The sequence below is a fragment of the Chelonia mydas genome, chromosome 2 (assembly GCF_015237465.2).
Source record: "Chelonia mydas isolate rCheMyd1 chromosome 2, rCheMyd1.pri.v2, whole genome shotgun sequence".
NCBI lineage: Eukaryota > Metazoa > Chordata > Testudines > Cheloniidae > Chelonia > Chelonia mydas.
Genome location: NC_057850.1, coordinates 258,467,124 through 258,488,489, shown reverse-complemented (window position 1 = coordinate 258,488,489; position 21,366 = coordinate 258,467,124). Strand labels below are relative to the sequence as shown.

Below are 21,366 nucleotides of genomic sequence, written 5' to 3'. Positions count from 1 at the left end.
TCAGTTCCATGCAGCAATTCTCTTTACAGTGTCATATAGTGATAAGAGAGGGAAGGGATCTCTCCACCCAGAGACCTTCCTTTGGCCCTGCCTAGCCCCTGCACTTCCTTCCTGTGCTCCTTTTCCACTCTTGTAGTTAACTGGATAATCAGCTCTTCAGATCTCCCCAGCCCAGGCTGCTCTAGTAATTAGTCACTCCTTCCCTCAGTCAGGCCCTCTCCAGGGGAACTAATTGGATTTCCAGTGACCTGAGTGCTGGTTCAGCTGCTGGGTCTCTGCACTCTGTCACAAGGGTGGGAAAGATGCTTGTAAAGCTGATGTGTTCTGTGCCGTGGCCAGTGGGTTGGGTTTGGTGCTTTATAAAGCAATTGCAGTTTGCTTATTTCATTTATTTATTTGTTTTGTATTCCCAGTGCACACAGGGGCCTTAATCACAGACCAGGACCCACAGTACTGGGCACTGTACGAACACAGAACAAAAAGATGGCCCCTGTCCCAAGAGGCCTACAATCAAAGTATAAGGCAAGAGACAAAAGTTAGTGCCCAATTATTCCCTTGTAATAGGAGATAAACAGGCTGAGAGCTCAGACCTAATGTGAGTGGAATGAGTTTTCCTTGGTAAGATGATGAGGTTTCATGTAAAGTTTTATTTTCTCCTCCCATTCACACATTCTTACGGCGATTTTAGTAAGAAAATAGCACCTACAAATTAGATTTCCACACGTCAGCCCAAATCAGCCTCTGGTGAACTCTGCTGGTTCTGTGGCTGCTGTGACAGGGAGCAGTTCTCACCACGGCTGAGGCAGCTGGAGCGGGGAGATTTGCAGCCAAGCTGGCAACTCTGTTTACCTTGGGGAAAATGCATCATGTTAGAAACTGTGTTAATTAACATGATGTTAAACATCACTTAGCAGCTATGGTAGACAGAGACAGTGCCCTAGGGATAACCATGTCCAGCGGTGAGCGTCCTTGTTTACCTTAAGGGGAAAATCATGTTGGTTAATATGATTTCTAATCTGATGCAATTTCCCAGTGCAGACAAGGCCTGTGTGTTTGTTATTAATAGGTGTTGCTGTCATCTCTCTCTCCTGGGAAACTCTGAAAAAGTGAGAGAACAATGAGGATTAGTTGGAGCATGTGTGTGATGCAAATTGAAATGTTTTGTTCCTCACTGCTCTGAACAATGTTTTTGTCCTTAAAGGGATGTGCTGAAAGGAACAATCCAGTTCTTCCATGGGGAATTCCAAGAGAGAGTTAAATCTATTGATAGCTGTCAGCTGACCTCCTGACTTTGGGCTCAGTTCTCTAAGTTAATCTTATAATATAACTTCAGGATTCTCTGTGTGGATGGTCGTCCTTGAATTCCTCGGAGGCTCTTTGACATTGAAGGTTGTGCCATAGATTATTTAACCCTCCTGGATTTGCAATAAGATCTTGGATCTGACGCAGAGGTTACATCAACTTCTGTCTAAATTAACACGCTGTCAATCTTAATACAGGTGTTCCTTGGATGGATAGTTTCACTATTAGACGTGGGCCTTGTTTACAGTGGGGATTTTCCCCAATTACAACTATCAGTGTAGCTGCACTAGCGCAAACCCCTACTGGAGGCAGGCTAAACCGCAATCTGCATGGGTGCAGCTTGCTCTGATTTCACTCACCAGTTCAAATAATAGCATGTATAGTATTTTTGCTTGTCTGTATTAGGGTTTTGCACCTCTGGCTGAAATCTCCAGTATAGGCAAGGAAGGCCCTTTTGTTGGGGAGGGGCTATTATAAAAAGCAGTATCTGGTAGCTCAGCACAGGATTATTAATTGTACTTAAGAATCAGGTTACACCAGTGGAAAACTTGGCCCACAATCTCTTTTATTACAGCCTTAGTGCGATGATCACAGAATCATAGAATATTAGGGTTGGAAGAGAGCTCAGGAGGTCATCTAGTCCAATCCCCTGCTCAAAGCAGGACCAACACCAACTAAATCATCCCAGCCAAGGCTTTGTCAAGCTGGGCCTTAAAAACCTCTAAGGATGGAGATTTCACCACCTCCCTAGGTAACCCATTCCAGTGCTTCACCACCCTCCTAGTGAAATAGTGTTTCCTAATATCCAACCTAGACCTCCCCCACTGCAATTTGAGACCTTTGTTTCTTGTTCTGTCATCTGCCACCACTGAGAACAGCCTAGCTCCATCCTCTTCGGAACTCTTCAAGTAGTTGAAGGGTGCTATCAAATCCCCCCTCTCTCTTCTCTTCTGCAGACTAAATAACCCCAGTTCCCTCAGCCTCTCCTCGTAAGTCATGTGCCCCAGCCCCCTAATCATTTTCGTTGCCCTCTGCTGGACTCTCTCCAATTTGTCCACATCTCTTCTGTAGTGGGGGGACCAAAACTGGACACAATACTCCAGATGTGGCCTCACCAGTGCCGAATAGAGGGGAATAATCACTTCCCTCGATCTGCTGGCAATGCTCCAACTAATGCAGCCCAATATGCCGTTGGCCTTCTTGGCAACGAGGGCACACTGCTGACTCATATCCAGTTTCTCATCCACTGTAATTCCCAGGTCCTTTTCTGCAGAACTGCTGCTTACTCTGAAGTGACTCTCCAAAGAGAGCATGGTATGTTTCCCTGTTTCTTGTCTCATTGACTCTAGAACAAAGTTTGCTCAATTTACAAGATAAAAGATGTTTAGTTTTCTTTTAAGTGTCAGCACTGCCAAGTCAAAGCTGGGTTCCTAGCGCCTGCTCTGCTGGTGATGACCTGCCATCAGAACTCTTAACAGTTCCACTGCCCTTGGACAAGTAACAGTAGAGGCCTGCGCCCTCTCCTTGACCAGCATCAGCTTTTTACCAGAGACAAAAGTCATGGAAACTTGTTCTGGTCATTTAAAGTTGCAGACGAGATTCTGAATACATCCAGAGGAGCAGCGTCATTGAAATCAGTATGGTTTTGTAAGCTCTTTGGGGGCAGGGATTGTGGTTTTGTATGTGACGTAGTACCTCACACAATGGGACCCTGGATTTTCAGACCACAAGAGACCATTAAATATCGCATGCCATTCTATTTTACCCAGATACCTCTACGTTGAGCCCAAAGATTTTAGTTCTACTAAAGTGTTTCAGACCCTGGGAGACAGGCAGAGAACAGGAGAGATCAAGGTGCCACCAAATGCCTGAGGCCTCTGCAATGGGAGGGAATTGATTAGGTGTGATCTGCCTGGTTATCCCAGCTGGCAATCTTTGGCCCATGCTATAGAGGAAGGTGACCCCCACTCCCCCCAAGGTATCTGCCAGTCTGACCTGGGGGTAAATGGACAGATTTGGATTCGGGCAGGCGTTGGTTTGACCCTAAACATGTGATAACGACATGCCAGCCAGGCATCTAGACAGAGGATTCTCTGTACCAAATCAGAACTCTGGTCCACCCTGTCCGGTCTCCCATCTCCAGCTCTGGCCAATCTCTCATGCTTCTGAGGAAGGTGAAGAGAAACAAACCCAGAATACAGCTGGCTAATTGTGCTTCAGAAAAAAACCTTCTTTCCTGATCCCTACAGGATGAAGCCATGGTCTTTAAGCAGAGCTGCAAACATTATGAGCATGTTAAGGGCAATGCAGGCAATTCTGTTCTCCCCGTGGCCCATGAAGGAAGGCAGTGAACAGGAGGATTCATAGATTCCAAAGCCAGAAGGAACCCTCATGACCATTCAGCTTGAGGGCCTCCCTCCCCACTTAGAATTTCTCCAAGAAGCTAGAGTAAAGAATATCTTTTAGAAAGATTTCTAATCTTGCCTTAAAGGCTCCAAGCAATGGGGACTCCACCACCTCCCCTGGTAAGCTGTTTCAGTGTCTAATCACCCTCCCTGCTAGGATACTGCATCTTATTACAAGGTTGAATCTGTCCAACTTCAATGTTCAGACACTGGACCTTGCTATGCCTCCTTTAGCAAGGTTGGAAAGCCCCCCACCGTCAGCTCTCTTGTCCATGTGTCAGTACCTGTACACAGTGATCATGTCACCTCTCAGCCTTCTCTTTGATAAGCTGAAAAAGTTGAGCTCCTTAAGCCTTACACTGTAGGGCTTGTTTTCCAGTCCCTGGATAATTTTTGTGGCCCTTCTTCTTGAAGTGTGGACACCAGAACTTGACACAGTATCCTAGTAGCAGTTTTACTAATGTAGTGTACAGAGTCAAGATCTCGTCTCTTCCTCTACTTGATATTTCCCTTCTTACACATCCAGGGATTGCATTAGCACTTTTTGCCCCAGCCTTGCACAGAGAGTTCATGTTGAGGTGATTATCTATGATAATCCCTAAGTCCTTCTTGAAGTCACTGCTTCCCAAGAGAGAGGCGTAGTCTACGCTACAAAGTTAGGTCGACGTGTCGCCTTGCATCGACTCAAATTTGTCTCCTGTCAGCGTAAGTGCCCAGTAAAACCACCTCCCTGAATGGCACAGAGCTATGGTCGACGCAGTGGGAGTGTAGACACTTCATGACCTATGTCGACCATAACGGTCCTCTCACAGCTGTTCCACAATGTCAGACAGTGACTGCTCTGGTCACAATTGTGAACTCCACGGCCCAGAGGTCATGGACACCAGGAGCCCTCTCTCTTCCCATTTAAAAACTCTGTGAATTTTTGAAATGCCTTTTTCTGATTGCCCAGCTTGGTGAGCACAGCTAGCAGCTCTTCCTTGTTTGTGTGCAACTGCCCGGCCAGCCATGCCGGTTACAGGCTGTAGCGATGCTCCGGTCTGGAGAAGACAGGAGGTGTGGGATCTCCTAGGCGTGTGGGGAGAAGAGGCTGTGCAGGTGCTAGTATGGAGCAGTTGTAGAAACATGTTTCAGAGTAGCAGCCGTGTTAGTCTGTATTCGCAAAAAGAACAGAAGGACTTATGGCACCTTAGAGACTAACCAATTTATTTGAGCATAAGCTTTCGTGAGCTACGTCCGATGAAGTGAACTGTAGCTCACGAAAGCTTATGCTCAAATAAATTTGTTAGTCTCTAAGGTGCCACAAGTCCTCCTTTTCTTTTTGTAGAAACATCTATGAGCAGATTGCATGGGGGAGGCAGACGAAGGAGTATGACAGGGCTCAGCAGCAGTGCCATGTGAAAGCAAAGGAACTGCAGCAGGCGTACCAGGAGCAGTAGCGTAGCTAGGGGGGCAGCGGCCGCTCCCCCACTGAGCACAAGTGGCGCCTTGTCAATGTCTTGGCACCTTTTAAATTTTCCCCTGTTGAGGGAACGGGGGGAGCCATCCAAAAAAAAGGCGGCACCTGCTGCGGTGCTTTTACTCACCCGGCGGCGCTCCGAGTCTTCGGCGGCACCTCGGCGGCAGGATTGTCAGTACTGCCAAAGACACCCAGAGTGAGTGAGGGCCAGCTGCCGGAGTTCCGCCGGGTGAGTAAAAGCGTCGCAGCAGGTGGTGCCTTTTTTTGGATTGCTCCCCGTTCCCTCCACCGGCTACGCGGCTGACCAGGAGGTCAGGGAAGCCAACAGTCAATCTGGTGCTGAGCCACAGACCACCTGGTTTTCTGACGAGTTGCATGCCACACTTGGTGCAGACCCACCAACACCCCGCAGAGCGCCATGGATTCCTCTGAGGAGCCTGACATGCAGAGCCCTGCTGTGAACAGCGAGGAGGAGGAAGAGGATGGGGGAACATGTGACCAGGAGATCCAGCTATGCTGTGAGCCAGGATCTGTTTGAGACTCCACCACAGTCTAGCCAGTCCCAGCGGGCGAACCCGATGCAAGGGAAGGAACCTTGGGTAAGTGTGTGAATGCATTGTCCATTACAGTGTTTAAATGTACAGTTGGCTCCTGACCCCAACTTACCAGAACACAGGGTTCAACTTTTATTTAATTTGTTCCTAGTTAAAGAGGTAGCAGTACAACAAATAGAAGAAGAATTTTCTGCATTTGGTTCCCCAGCAGTGGTAGGCCGGGGGAAGGACATGTGGAACAGTTTGTTTATGTGCACAGGGATGTCCCTTGAATCCTCCTGAGAGATCGCAATGAAACTTTTATGGAGGTATTCTGCTCCTCTCCCGAAGGGATGGCAGCCTTGTTTCTTCCGCTGTGGTAGGACACTTTCCCACGCCACTCCGTGATGACTTCAGCAAGTACCGTTGCAGTAAGCAGGCTAGTGGCCTGGGGGCCTTCAGGACACCATCAGCAGCTGTGTTCTCTGAGCCTTTGTTACCCTCAGGAAGGAGAAATTGACTAAAATCACAGTGCTGTGCTGAGGTGCTCCAAAGCTGTAGTGTCAATAAGCATGTCTCGTTTAAAACTTTAGGGGAGCAAGGCCAGGGAGTTCAGAAACTTAACTTTCGCTTTCTGCTGTGACTATAAATATGATTCTTCTGCCTGCTTTATCTATAGCTGCTGACGTTGTGGCCTTGAGGGGGGTGCCACCTCCACAGCCGTGGAATGCCTGACCATGACGAGGAGGAGAAGGAAGAGGACTTGGGAGATGTTCAGTAAGATCCTGCAAGCAAGTGCTGCATCAGACCGTGAGCACATGGCACGGAGGATGAATGTTATAGACACTATGGAGAAAGCCCCAGAAGGAAAAGGAGAGGGAGATGCACCTGGACATGATAGGACTTCTTCAGCAGTAAACACAGATGCTGCAGACTCTTGTTGACCAGCAGGTGGTTCAGAAAGCAGGGGCTCACTTGTCTTTGCAGTCAATGGAAAACTCCATTGTAGCATCCCCCGCCCCCCCGGAAATTTCTTCATGACATCAGGAGCTGCATCCCTTCCACGCCACACAGGGGGATCATAAGGACAGCTTCACATAAACTGACCTGTGAGAGCCATGGGTGCTATATGTGTCGCCAAAATGGTCTGAAATGGACATGAATGTTCTTTCCTCTTGTTAAATTCTGTCCTGTTAATTTGTTTCAAACGTTTTTTATTTGCTTTTAATTACACAGATGTTTTTTGCACTGGTTTCGTTATTCAATAAAATACTATTTTTTGAAAAATAACTCATCTTTATTACTTCATAACATAAACTGTAGGATGCCGAGCAGAAGTGAAAGCACACATTTGTTGTTGTCCAGCGTGATAGAACTCATAGGATCTGTGACATACACAGTGTAATAATGATAAATGTACAGCAAGCAGTGCACAATGAATAGGTGCAGTGACAGTGTTATATTCATAGATGGGGTGCTCAGTGCACACAGTCCCTAACAGGCCCCAAAATTTCAGGGCCAGGTTGAGCATTGTCTAGCACACCACATTACTGTGGCTGACTGTTGAAGTGGTCTTTCAAGGCTTCCCTCAGCTGCATAGCTCCACCTTGGCACTATTAGTCCTTCTAATAGTCCTTGTGTCTGACTGTTCAAACTCAGCAGACAGCCACTCCACCTCCACGCTGATGGCAGCTTTTCCCCTTTGTCTCACAGATATTATGTAGGACACAGCAGACAACTGTAAACAATGGGATGTTTTTTTTTTCACTGAGATCCAGTCTTGTGAGTAAACAACACCAGCATCCCTTCTATCGAGGAAAAACACATTCACCCATCATTCTGCACCTGCTGAACTGGTAGTTGAATCTTTCCTTGGTGCTGTCGAGGTGGCCGGTGTATGGCTTCATGAGCCAGGGGAGCAAGGGGTAGGCTGAGTCCCCCCGTATCACTACTGGCATTTCAACATCGCTAATGGAAATCTGCCGCTTGGGAATGAATGTCCCTGCTTGCATCTTTCTGAACAGTCATATACTTTTAAAAATGAGAGCATCGTGCACCTCCCCTGACCAGCCAACTTTGATGTCAGTGAAGCTCCCTGGTGATCCACCAGCACTTGCATAACCAGAGAAAAGCAGGCCTTTCTGTTGGTGTACTCTGTGGGCAAGATGTGCTGGTGCCAAAATAGGCATCTACATGCCACCTATCACGCCACCGCCGTTCAGGAACGCCATTGCTGCGGATCCATCCACTATGTCCTGCATGTTGCCGGGAGTCAGTCCTGCATAGCAGGAGATGATGACTGGCCCACACACTTCCATGACAATGGCCCCCATGGTGGATTTTCCAACTTCCAAATGATTTCCCACTGACTGGTAGCAATCTGGCTTTGCTACCTTCCACAGTGTGATTGCCACTTGCTTCTCCACTGTCAGCGCAGTTCTCATTCTGGTCTCCCTGCACTGGAGGGCTGGGGCAAGCTCAGCATGCAGGTCCAGAAATGTGGCCTTGCGCATCTGAAAGTTCTGCAGCAACTGCTTGACATCCCAAGCCTGCATTATGATGCAATCCCACCAGTGAGTACTCGTTTCTCGGGCCCAAAAGTGGCACTCCACTGTGTGCAGCTGCTCTGTGAACGCCTCCAGCAATCTTGAATTGGTTTTTGCTATGTCTTACAGCAATCTGTCCTCCAAAAAAATTGTCATTTTCCCTGTGGCTGCAGTTCTTCTTGCAGCTCTGCAAATACCGGAAGATCATTCAACTCTGTTTGCAATGCTCATGACAACAGCATAGAGCTGTGTAGGCACCATGCTTCTGTCAGAGATGACAGACAGCAAGAGGTTCCGCGTGGTTCTGTGGGACTTGAGAAAAAAGGCACTAAAATTATGGGATATGAATAGTAATTTGGGATGGAGAAAGTTGCATGGTGAGAGCTTGACCCCTAGCTCCCAGTCATCCCTGTGCAACTCGTTTCTGCCGCATTGTGCATTGCAAAAATACCCCAAAAGACAGTGCGCCACATGAGAACGAATTGCACATGGGATACCTACCCATGGTGCACCAGCATGTACATTGACACAGGCACTCCTGGTGAGTACATGCTGTGTCAATGCAAGGAGACAAGTATGTACATGTTTGAGCAATATACTAACTGTGGCGGCTGTATCCTGACAATACTTGCATTGACCACAATTTGAAGTGTAGACCTGGACAGAGTCTCCCTTCCTGTAGATAGAACCTGCAGTCTTTGTTCTCAGGTGTACTACTTTGTATTTGGCTGTATTAAAATGCATTTTGTTGGATTGTGACTGCTTAACTAGGCAATTTGGATCACTCTGTAACAGTAAACCTGTCCTCCTCGTTATTTGCTACCCTAACAATCTGTGTCATATGCAAACTTTACCAGTAAAGATTTGATAACACTGTCTAATCATTGGTAAAAATATTAAATAGCATTGGCCCACGAGCCGATCCCTGGAGACCCTGCTAAAAACAGTTCTGGTCATTGATATCTCCAGATAGCAAGTACATTTTGAGATCTGTCAGTGACCCAGTTCTTAAATCCATTTGATACGTAATATGGGCCCTATTTTTTTTTAAATCAAAATGTGTCATGTGGTAACTAAATCAAGCCTTGGTAAAATCCAAGCGTACTATATCCACACTGTTGCTTCTATCAACCAGACCTGTCGCTCCCCTCCCCCCTATGTTTGTTTAATAAGACCTACCTTCCATGAAACCAAGCTGACTGGCATTAATTGTATTTTTAGCCTCCGCCCTCCAATTCTTTGTCGATAGCATCCCAAATTAACCATTCCATTCTTTTACCCAGGATTGACATTGGACTAATCAGCATATGATCACTCAGGGTTTTTTTAACACAGCTCAGCAATTTATCAAGTGGGTGGCAACTAACTACGTTTAACGTAGGTTTTTTGGTTGTTTCTATCTGTCATGTAATAGAATGTTTGGGGGGTTTTTCGCCTGGAAATTGGTTTTTCCCTGATGTGACTTCGTAGTTGTATAATAGGCTTCAGTAAGATTTCCATTCCCACCCTGTTTTCTTGGCAGGATTCTAGTCGATAACTATCACCTGCAAGCTTGATTTCCACACTTTTTGAGTCCAAATCAGCCTCTGGTGGAAACTGCCAGCCCTGGTGGGTGTGACAGGGAGTGATTTCCAGCCAAAATGAGGAAATCTGCAGCTGTGTGCCAGCCTGTGTGTGTGTGCGCTACTAATGAGAGTTGCTGTGATCTGTCTCTCCTGGGAGAATGTGAAAAGTGAGAGGACAGTGAGGCTTAGATGAAGCATGTGTGAGATGGCCTCTATCGGAAGACAGGATACTGGTCTACATGGAACATTGGTCTGACCCAGTATGGCCATTCTTATGATACAAACTGAAACATTTTGTTGGTCAACCCTGCACAGTGTGGCTGTGCTGAAAATGAAAGGGCCATGTTGAAAAGAACAATCCTGTTCTTTAAACAAAGAGCCCCTTCCCTTCGACTGATTGCAAAATCACAGCCTAGATTCTAGCCATGGGTTTGAATGATTTCTTTCCAGAAATTTGCACAGGAAGATTAGCTTGTCTTAATGAATGGCAGAGTCAGGGCTGATTTAATGCAAGGAAAAAGATTAATCTGAATCTGCTATTTATCAGACACCCCCAGTAGCCTTCACTAGATTAAGTATTTGTCAAAATTTCCAACCCTGTCAACTGGCAGTGATGGAAAATGTTGCACCAAAGCCACATTTTCTATACTGCCTTGTACAGTCCTTGTCTGGCATCAGCGTTGATGAATGACATTCTCTCCCCAGCATTTCAGCTGGGAAAGGAAGCTGTGCAGATCTGTCTCTCATATTACTAGCAGTGCACATGTGGCAGCTGATAAGCTCTGAAGGAGTGCATCCACAAAGCAGAAAATGCGAGGTTAGCCTTCCTGGAAATGACCTCCTCCTTATCTGGCGAAACCTTGTCTATTCTCTCCCACCGCTGCCATCTGTGATAAGGTCTTTTGGGAAAATACCAAGCTTCCAAAACAGCTGGAACTAGTCACTTGTAGTGAACATCTCTTACAGACCAGACACTCACATTAGCTTTTCCAAATAAGAAAGCGAAAAAACCTGAAATCTACCATGTTGCTGCCTAAATTTTGATGACCTAATAAGGGAGGGTGTAGATGTAGCATGGTGCTAGAAATCAGGAGACTATCCCTGGCTCGGCCACTCACCTTGCTGCATAACCTTGGGCAAATCACTGCGTCTCTCTGTTTCCCCATGTGTTAAATGAGGATAGCTTCCTAGGAGTGTTGTGAGGTTCAGATGATGTATAATGCCTATTAAGCTGTTAACTAAGGGTGTAGGAACATAGCTATTTTTACCCTTCTCCCTACTGTGCACACTAGAAACTTCACAAATTAATGTCTGTCTCTGGATCCCATCTCTCCTGGGAATCCTGCCTCAGAGGATTTCAGCAATTCTCTCAGGCAGATATACACACTTAGCAACTCATCTAAGAAAAGAAGCAATCTTTCTCACTACGTTACAGTTACCATTGTTACTGTCAACATATGCCAGACCTACTGGTGTATCTCTCTCCTAGCATTCGAGAATGAACGAATCCTAGCCTGGCTTGCCAGTTGTGAGTATTGAGCAATACCATATTGAAACAAGGCTTGCTGCACCCTTCGGTAAACTTTCTATCTTATCCTCTCTCCTCTAGCTGCCTATTGTACTGATTAGCAACCCAATTTCTAATGAGCCAAAACGCTGATAAACTGTCTGCACTAATTTTCCTCTCACTCCCTCGTGGAGCAACCTTCATTTCAAAAGTATAGTCAGATCAGTGCTTAAAAATCTTATGGCTAGAACAGGTGCTCCTGAAACAAGATGACAGAAGAACACGTGTTACTGCAGTAGCTTTGGTTGATTATGAATGTAACAAGTGCTGGATTTCCCCCCAAAACAGAGTGAACCAGAGATGAATACGCCAGGCAGCTACAATGTACTCAACAAAAGAGAGCCATATTGATAAAGGGAAGGGGGATGTTCTAGTGGTTAAACAATGGACTGGGACTCAGGAGACTGGGACCTTTGTCCTGGCTCTGGTGTTGACTTTGACTTCGTGGGCAAGTCACCTGAGGCCTGACTTTGAAAAGTGCGGGACTTTTTGTAACCCCAGTTGATGTCCGTGGGAACTGCAGGTGCTCTGCACACCTGAAAATCAGGGTCTGGACCAAATTTACTTCTGATATGGAAGTCCCATGAAACCAGTAGAGTTACACCTGAGGTCAGTTTGGTCTCTGCTGCCTCAGTTTCCTCATGATAAAATGGGGATATATTTAACACAGGTTGTTGTGATGCCAAATAATCAATGTTTGCCAAGCACTTTGAGATTCTTGGAAGGTGCTGGAGAAGAAATATTACAACTGAAGTAACGTAAAGTGTTGTACCTGGGAACCCATGTAATGGAGACTTAATTGTAATAATAATTCCTCTTAGCGGCTGCCAAGAATCCCAAAGTGTTTGAGGCAGGGGCTGGGTAGTAAAGCACAGGACTGGGTAGGAACCCTGCCAGGGCATGGAACAGCAGAGTAATCTCTGAGGTATTTTAACTTCCTGTAAATTGCCCAGCTACTGGTTACAGTGCTTTCCGTAACTGGAGGCACACCTTGCTTGTGGGCGGTAGCTACATTGTACGAATTAATGTTGCCAAGTGACTGTTGTTGCCACAGTGATGGCTAAAAATTTTTTTTAAGAAAGTGGCAATCATAAGTCCTCCACCGTCCTTGGAGGCCAGATGAGTGAACTGTTCACAGCAGAGCACCTGGGGGAAATGATTAGCTCAAACGTGGAAAAGTACAATATCAGCTCTTGGATACCATGCTGCTGGGTGCTGTAGAAGCCCTGAGATAGCCCAAAAGATCGACATTCCATAACCTTGTTACTGCATACAATGGCTGCCTTCCTTCAAGGTTTACTGGCTTGTCTCTGGAGCCCTGACTGAGTGGAGGGTTTGCGTGGTGCACATCTGGCTGAGGGGACAGTTACTGAGCGCTGGGTGTAGAGGAGAGTTCTGTGACCTTCTCAGTCATTCCTCCTTTCTTCCCATCCCAGACTCTGCCTTGGGAAGTTCAGAGACTGCTTGACACAAGATCTAGTCAGGCTGGGCTCACAGAGAGCTAGTGCTAAAATGCCCTGATCCTTCTGTTGCCAGAGGAGAGGTACAAAGAGCAAGTGTTCTTATATGTGAAGCAGTAGACAGTCCAGAAGGAGAGCCTGTCTCACCACAGGATGGGGAGCCAGACCTGCCTAGATTCTAATCTGGGCTTTTACACACACACTCTAGCTTTGGGCAAGTCATTTCACTTCTCTGGCGTCCCCAGCTGTAAAATAACAATGATACCACCTGGTTCCCTGGGGTGATGCGAGGACCCATTTAATTAGTGTGTTTTTAAGGGTCTGTGAACTTGAAAAGCCACAGAAGGGTTCAGTGTCTGGGTGTTGCTATTCCTGACTGTTCTTTGGGACTGTCTGCTGAAAACACGGGAAGCTAAATGTCCAGCGGTGTGTGAAACAGAATTGTCTGACTGAGTGGCTGTGCAAGATCCAGCTGGGTATTGGCTTTATTAGCATGTTTAGATGAGACTTTATCAAAATAGGCCACAGATCCACGTGGGACTCCGCTGGCATCATTCTTCTGCAGCTGTTTGCTTGTGTAAGATGATATTTCCCCCTCCTCCAGGGAGTCAGTCTGACTGCAGCAAAAGAGCGGGGACAGCTTGTGTTCTTGGAAGGCCTGAAATCCTGCTTTGACGTCTTGTTTGGTGAGGAGCAGCGTGTGGGGCAGCCCAATCCCCTTCAGTTTATAAGGTAATGCTCTGGTGCTTTGGAAGAGGTACAGCCAGTAACTCTTGGGATTAGAAATGTTGCCACCTCTTGCGATGCTGAACTCTCAGTCTAGTTCCTGGTATGCCGCTGTCTTCATCACAAACTAGCACTAACTGGCCTCACGCTGCAGCAGTGAGGTGAAGGATTGGGACTGAACCCCCCCCCCCCCCTCCGGGCAGGGCAGAGGCAACAGTAGCTGGGCAGTGGGTGTGTTAAATTTGCACTGCAGCTGTCCAGGCCGTACCTGGTGTGTGGCTGAATAGAATGAGTTAGTCTCATGGGCTGCCAGTCCAGCAATTCTCACTGGCATTAAATTCCCACTTGCAAATGGAAATAAATCCAAACCCTGAAATACCCACACTGCTAAGATTATCCCTTCCCCCCTCTCTTCTGGCTGCTGAGAGAGGGACTGTGCTACATCCCTCCCTCCACTGAGGACTAAGGGAGGTCATCCTCTCCTCTGTTCCTGCCTTCCTTGCACTCTCTAGTCTGTCAGTGAGCTGTAAAGGTGCTGAGTGAATTACTGAAACTAACGAGCTAATTAGTGGGGAATCTTCCTCCTATCTGAAGCTCAGCTGTATAAGCCACCAGGGCAGCTAAGGACAGAGCCTTGCAGTAGGAATCTGCTATTACGGTTTCTGATGTATAACTCCAAAGGCCGGTTTCTGTAGACACTTGACTACACACTGCATTTGTCCCATTATATTAGTGTAGAAGCAGACAAAATTACGGCAGTGGGACCCCCGACTAGTGGGACCCCCGCCTAGTTATAGCTAGGGCCCTACCAAATTCACAGTCCATTTTGGCCAATTTCAGGGTCAGAGGATTTTAAAAATCATAAATTTCATGATTTCAGATATTTGAATCTGAAATGTCATGGTGTTGTCACTGTAGAGTCCTGACCCAACTCTGAAGGCAGCAGTGCAGAAGTAAGGGTGGCATGGTAAGCTATTGCTGCCCTGCTACCGGTGGGGCGCCGCCTTCAGAGCTGGGCGCCTGGCCAGCAGGCACTGCACTCCGGCCACCCAGCTCTGAAGGCAGTGCAGAGGTACGGGTGGCAATACCGTGAACCCCCCCAACCCTTTTTTGGGTCGGGACCCCCAGTTTGAGAAATGCTGGTCTCCCCCTGTGAAATCTGTATAGTATAGGGTAAAAGTACACAAAAGACCCGATTTCACAGGGGGAGACCAGATTTCACGGTCCATGACGCATTTTTCACGGCCTTGAATTTGGTAGGGCCCTAGTTATAGCTGTATAAAGGTGCATGTATCAGTGCAAAGCACATTTATGCAGGTATAACTGCATCCACATTAGATAGGCTGAACTGCTGTAACTGTGGCCGTGTCTACAGCGGAGCTGGAGGTGTAACTTCCAGCAAAGCTAGACCGACCCGCACTAGCTGTGACTGAGCGAGCATGCTAAAAGTAGTGGAGCGGAGGTTGCACTGGCAGCGGGATGGGCTATCCACCCCAAGTACAATCCCATCTGAAATTCTAGGCATGTACTCAGGGTGGCTAGCCCTTCTCACCACCCATTCAGCTGCAGCATCACTGGTGTTTTTATTGTGGGTGTGTCTACCTGAGATGGAAATTCCAGCTCCAATGTTGACATATCCCATATCTGCTTCTAGACCAATATCCCCACCCTTAGAGGTTTTTAAGAACAGGATGGTCTAGCTTTACTTGGTCCTGCCTCAGTGCAGGGGCCTAGATTTGATGACCTCTGGAGGGTCCCTTCTAGCCCTACATTGCAGCGATTCTGTGCTATAGCTAATGCAGTACAAAAACCATGCTGAGACCAGGCCAAGTGAGAATCTCCTGTTCCTCTTTCCAGCGAAGATGGCTCCAACCTGAAAACCATGTATGAGTTTGTCCGGACATCCCTGATGGCCTCTGGTAGCGATTCCTGGAAATGCCCCGTGTTGCTGGTGGATGATCTCAGCGTTCTGCTCAGCCTGGGTGTGAGGCCGGTTGATGTTTTGGACTTCATCCATTACTGCAGAGTTGCAGTGTGTTCCCAGTTACAGGTACTGCTGCGTCTCTCCTTGTAGTGTTCTCAAAGTTCAGTGCCTTTACGGCCTGGCTCGCTAGGTGGTGCTCTTCCCTCTGAGTCAGTGCTGCCGAGCAGGGGTGACCAGGCACCGTGCTCTGTGGGGATGGGCAGAGTTCCTGACTGCTTGTGGCCATTAAAGATCCTGTGGTGCTCCCTGTGTGGGTGGGGCTTTCCCCTTTAGGATCCTGACCAGATTCTAACTCAGGTAGTTACATGCTATCTACCCAAATTCCCTCCACTGTTTCAATTCAGTCTAGACAAAGATATTTCAGAGTGCCCGTCTCCGTAGTTTCAGAGTAACAGCCGTGTTAGTCTGTATTCGCAAAAAGAAAAGGAGTACTTGTGGCACCTTAAAGACTAACCAATTTATTTGAGCATAAGCTTTCGTGAGCTACAGCTCACTTCATCGGATGCGTAGTATTTAAGTGCCAGGATGCAGCTATGTGATACAGTGTTCATATCCTGTCCTAAAGTGCGGTGTAGTGTTGCTGTGTGCTGTTAAACATTTGCCATGTCCCACCCCAGAGGTGTTTGCATTTCAGTAGTCAGTCAGTAAAGTGATGAGTTACCCTTCGTCCTCCTAGGGATATTGAGGCGTAACAAATTAACAGCTGTAAAGTGCTTTGAGTTACTTGGATGGAAGGAGGAGAAGTTTCAATTCTCTTCATTTGGTAATTTGTCTCTTATGACAGGAGTGAGGTGTCCTGTGCTGAAGCTCCTTGGTGTTTTTTGACACAGCAGGACCCTCAAGTAAACGAAGCCCTGCTTTGTCACTGACCAGACAGTGGGAGGAGGGGGAAAAACTCCTATACATCTGATTTTTAAAGGGATAGTAGTCTTCTGATGGAAAGAATGGATTCACTAGGCGAAAGGGCCAGTTGAGAGCAGAATGTGAAAGAGGAAAACTTGAGGATGGAGGTTGGGGAAAAGAAAAACCCACACCCACTGCTTTTTAAACAAGTCAACTTTGTAATCACCGAATGGCACCGTTGCCCCCTGTGCCCACTAAGGAGAAGGGCTGGTTCTGTTACAGCTGGCTCAGCTTCCCTAGAGTAAACTGTTTCACTTTAATTGGGGAAAAAATATGTACAGCTTGCAATCAGGAATTTCATAGTTTAAGAATGAAGTTATAACACCAAAGGCAGTTGGAGCATAGTCCATATTTCTCTCCTTTTATATACACACCCAGTGTATCATCAAAGGAAAATGCAGAGTTTTAACAGTGTATTCCCAGGGACCAGAACATTCAGGATCTTTGATCACTGCTCCAGAGCCATTCTTTGGCTAGTCCTGAAAGCATCTGTGCTGATCCCTTCAGATATAATTTCAACAACTGGTCTCTCACATGCTGTTAGCCAGCATGGAATTTTCTGTATCTACATTACTTTCAAACTGGGTATCAAGGGTATAAAGATTGATTCCCAGAGCTAGTGTTTCTTGAGCAAATAGCTCCTCAGTTCACTGCAAAATTCAAGTGGTGGGGGGAGAAAGCAAGATATTAATCAGAACAAGGTGATTTTAATGGTCTGATATCGATTGACTTTTCAGAACAGACTTAATTTTTAGTTCTGGTTATTAGTGGTCTGTTGGACTTCAGATCCACCACTGCTCCCTCAGTTTAGCAGGGCTTTTTAATTATTAGTGAACCTAGCAAGTGCCAGATCATGGACAATTGTCACTGTCAATTCCAGGATAACTCCCATTGATTGGGATGGGAATGGAACAACCACTTGCACAGTTCTGAAATGTTACCCCAAGTCATGCATACTGTTTTTTGAGTGTGTGTGAATATAATCAACTTCAGAAGTTCTCCTTATTTGTGTACAAGTAACTCCTGAGAGTATTGCTGCTGAAAGAATCTTAAAATACCATATCCACCTTTTACTGTCTATGCAGTGCTTTCCCCTTCTCCCCTGATTTCCTATAGCTTGGATCACAAAAATAAACTAGTCAGCATCACCTTTTTATTCTCTTGCTGGCTGCTAATGCTACAATGTTTGGGATGAAAATGGTGCCAGTGAATGTTTGCTTGTTTGGAATACTGTTTGCAAAGTAATTTAAAAATAAATAAATAATAGAAATATTTTTATTTCTGTACAAGGTAGTTTTTTTTTCTTTTGGAAAACTTTAAATTTGGGCCGGAATTTGACTTGACTTTAAATATTCAGTGGGCTGAGACAAAGACTCTCATGATATATTTTTAATGGAACTAGTTTTGGATTTTATAAAACTTGTTTCTTTTCTTTCACCAAATCAAACATTGGACATAATCCCCCAGGCAATGCCCCCTTCAGCTAGTTCTCTATTAGATGGTTCTTGAAGGTATAGCTCACAGAGTAGATGTCTGCTTGGCCAGACAGATCAGTTTAACTAACACTGGCTGTTTTGTAACAAAGGTTTGATGTATTTTTAGACTGGAGAGTTATATATAAGCTTGGTTATTCTCCCACCTGGCTCTGATTGAGAACCCAGATTGACGCAGATACCATGAAGCTAAGTGGCTAAGTAGCTTAGTTAGCAATGTGTTTGTGTGAATCCACGTCTCTGATCTCCTCTCATAATCCAGAATTGATTGTCAATGAGTCATTAATTCCCGTGTGACACTTTCTGTTCCAGGGGAACATAGTGGTGCTAGTGCACAGCAGTGATGATTCAGAAGATGAGGAGAATGAACTGGTCGTGAATTCCCTCTGTCACCAGAGCAACTTGATCCTTTGGGCAGAGGGGCTGGCTACTGGCTTCTGTAAAGATGTTCATGGACAGGTAAATCTTGTGAAAGCATTTTCCCTGCTCCCGTTGCTGTCCTGAGACATGGTAACTTATTATATTCACCAATAATGCCTGGCTAGAGCCTCAGGTGCAGCCAGGGTATGTTTCATGCAGTTCAGGGGGTGAGGTGCAAATGGGATTTTAAGCCCCCTTGTAGCTCCTGATGCAAGCACCAATCTGACCCCAGCATAATTCAGAGCAACCTTAGGGCTAACTTATTCCCTGCTGCCCCCAGCAGCCAAGGATGCTAGAGCACTGTGGCATTGTAATTACATTCCCTTTTCTCAGCCGCACCTCCTGGGGGCTTCCAGTGGGGATGACAGAGAGACACTGCACCTGCTCTCTGTCACCTGGGGCTTCTCCCTATGTTGGGGGAATCAGTGTAGTGGTACAAAGCACTGCAGAGTGGCGTAAAGCAGCCAGAGCAGCGTTAGGATCTGGCCTGTGGACTTTGCAAATGGCAGAAGTATGAAGTGAAGTCCATGTTTTTGTGAATCTAGTGCTGATGAAAGGGGCTGGACAGACAGCCCTGGAGACTGAAGTTCTTTACATAGAACAGCTGCAGCACAGGCTGCGCTAGTGCAAGCTTGTGCCCTGACACTAAGGCGATGGGTGTGCTATAAATATGGAGAAGCTTCTCCAGACTCCCATTCAGTCAGTCTCATCCATGACCTGGCTGGATCCCCTCTGCGGGGGAGAGAGCACTTCAGTCTTGAGGGCCCATTTGCTGCCTGGCCTCTCTGCCAAGCCTGCCACCAAGAAGGAGGGTTAGTGCTTGTTAAGATGGCTGCACAGGGCTTTCCAAAATGGCAGTGTCGAATCCTCCAGCCAGGTCAGTTCTGGATGTTAAAGGTATTTTAACACAAATACCACATCACCTGCTCAGGCCTTTCCCTTGGAGGGAGGATGCTGTGATTGCAGCCACAAGGAAGCAGCTTCTCACTCTTTCCCTTTCCTTTGCAGTTAAAGATCATTCAGAAGGGGTCATCCGAGCTGAAAGCAGAGAGGAATCTCTTCCGAATCTACCAGTATAAAATTCAGGACAAGAATGTCACATTTTTTGCCAGAGGAATGTCAGTAGCTGTGTTGTGAATTCCAAGGCACAATTCAGTGCAGGACTTGAGGCCAAGGGGAAAGTGGTGCTTGATACCTGGGAAAAAACAGGAGATGCCAGCAATACAGCCTGGGTATTTTTTCAGCAGTTTCCAGGGCTAATCCAGTAAATGTGGTGTGAGCAGGATTTGCATTGGCACTAAGTAGCATTTAAAACCCAGTCCTGCAGGGAACTCTGTGCAGGTGGAGGGATCTGCCTGAGCTGAGCTTATTGCAGGTTCGGGGCCTAAATCAGTTCCCCTCCCTTTACTGTCCAGCAGCATTCCACTGTAATATACAAAGGGTTCGAATTGCAAAGAAGAGCAAAATGTAATGAATTTTAAATATAACTAACAAACAGGCAGCTGCCATCTTGATAGTCTGATACAGCTTATTGTTGTTCATTTATTTGAAAAAAAAAGTAGGCCTAGTCCATCAAGATTGCAGTTCCGTTATGCTAGGCACTATACAAATAGTGAGAGACACTATCTGCCCTGAAATGCTTAAAAACATAAGAACGGCCATACTGGGTCAGACCAAAGATCCATCTAGGCCAGTATCCTGTCTTCTGATAGTGGCCAATGCCAGGTGCCCCAGAGGGAATGAACAGAACAGGTCATCATCAAGTGATCCATCCCCTGTTGTCCATTCCCAGCTTCTGGCAAACAGAGGCTAGGGACATCATCCCTGCCCAGCCTGGCTAATAGCCATTAATGGACCTATCCTCCATGAATGTATCTAGTTCTTTCTTGAACCCTGTTATAGTCTTAGCCTTCACAACATCCTCTGGCAAAGAGTTCCACAGGTTAATTGTGCATTGTGTGAAAAAATACTTCCTTTTGTTTGGTTTAAGCCTGCTGCCTATTAATTTCATTTAGTGACCCCTAGTTCTTGTGTCATGAGGAGTAAATAACACTTCCGTATTTACTTTCTCCATATCAGTCATGAGTTTATAGACCTCTGTCATATCTCCCCTCAGTTGTCTCTTTTCCAAGCTGAAAAGTCCCAATCTTATTAATCTCTCCTCATACAGAAGCCATTCCATACCCCTAATCATTTTTGTTGCCCTTTTTGAATCTTTTCAGATTTCTATATCTTTTTAGAGGTGGGGCGACCACATCTGCACGCAGTATTCAAGATGTGAGCACACCGTGGATTTATATAGAGGCAATATGATATTTTCTGTCTTATTATCTATCCTTTTCTTAATTAGTCCAATTAGACAAGACAGAAAGTAGGAGTGAAGGAATCAGTGCTGGCACTGGAAAGGCCTGGCAATCAAAGTTTAAAAATTCTAGAACTTATTTTAAACTGGGTTAAGAGTTGGTTTAATCACTGAAACATACCAAATGAGACAGCAGCTACAGGTGATCTGCACAGGGAAAAAATAACCCGGTGCTCCTCTTCTGACTGTGTCTCTGTAGAAGGCCTGACAGGGCTTTATTATGGTTTTTTTTTTCTTCTTTATTCTAGAAATACAGATCCCACTCTTTGTTTGTCTTGTCTATTTAGAGTGCAACCTCTGGAGGGCTGTGTATTATGTACAGAGCCTAGCACAATGGATGTGCAGTCCCAGTTGACGCATGGAATACAATCCGTTACTGACAATTGTGATATACTAGCAGCTTCTAATCTTGTGTCTGAGAAAACCCTATTGGGAGATCATAATCAGAGTTTAATTTTTAAAAAAAATACATGCATTAAGTGACAAGTATCATTACTCAGCTGAGCTTTTTCTGGAGACTTCCATCTTTGTGGCAATGGGAAGGAGCTTAAATAAGAAGCTTCAGGGTGAGAGGGAGAAATGTTGGCACTCTCATCAGGCTCTGGCCAAATTTCTTCAGATTACCTGGATGTTTCTGCTAA

At 46.1% G+C, this 21,366-nt stretch overlaps 1 protein-coding gene across 5 annotated transcripts in view; it reads left to right on the top strand.

Moving 5' to 3' along the window:
• Positions 1–19,885, top strand: part of ELP6 (elongator acetyltransferase complex subunit 6) — a 38,177-nt gene extending 18,292 nt beyond the window's left edge. For all 5 annotated transcript variants that reach the window (XM_037891334.2, XM_043541755.1, XM_043541754.1 and 2 more), the window contains 4 exons: positions 13,442–13,569; positions 15,421–15,613; positions 18,256–18,402; positions 19,372–19,885. In XM_037891334.2, coding sequence (XP_037747262.1) covers positions 13,442–13,569; positions 15,421–15,613; positions 18,256–18,402; positions 19,372–19,500 — 597 coding nt within the window. In that variant the 3' untranslated portion in view covers positions 19,501–19,885. The remainder of the gene's footprint in view (positions 1–13,441; positions 13,570–15,420; positions 15,614–18,255; positions 18,403–19,371) is intronic.
• Positions 19,886–21,366: the final 1,481 nt, after the last annotated feature.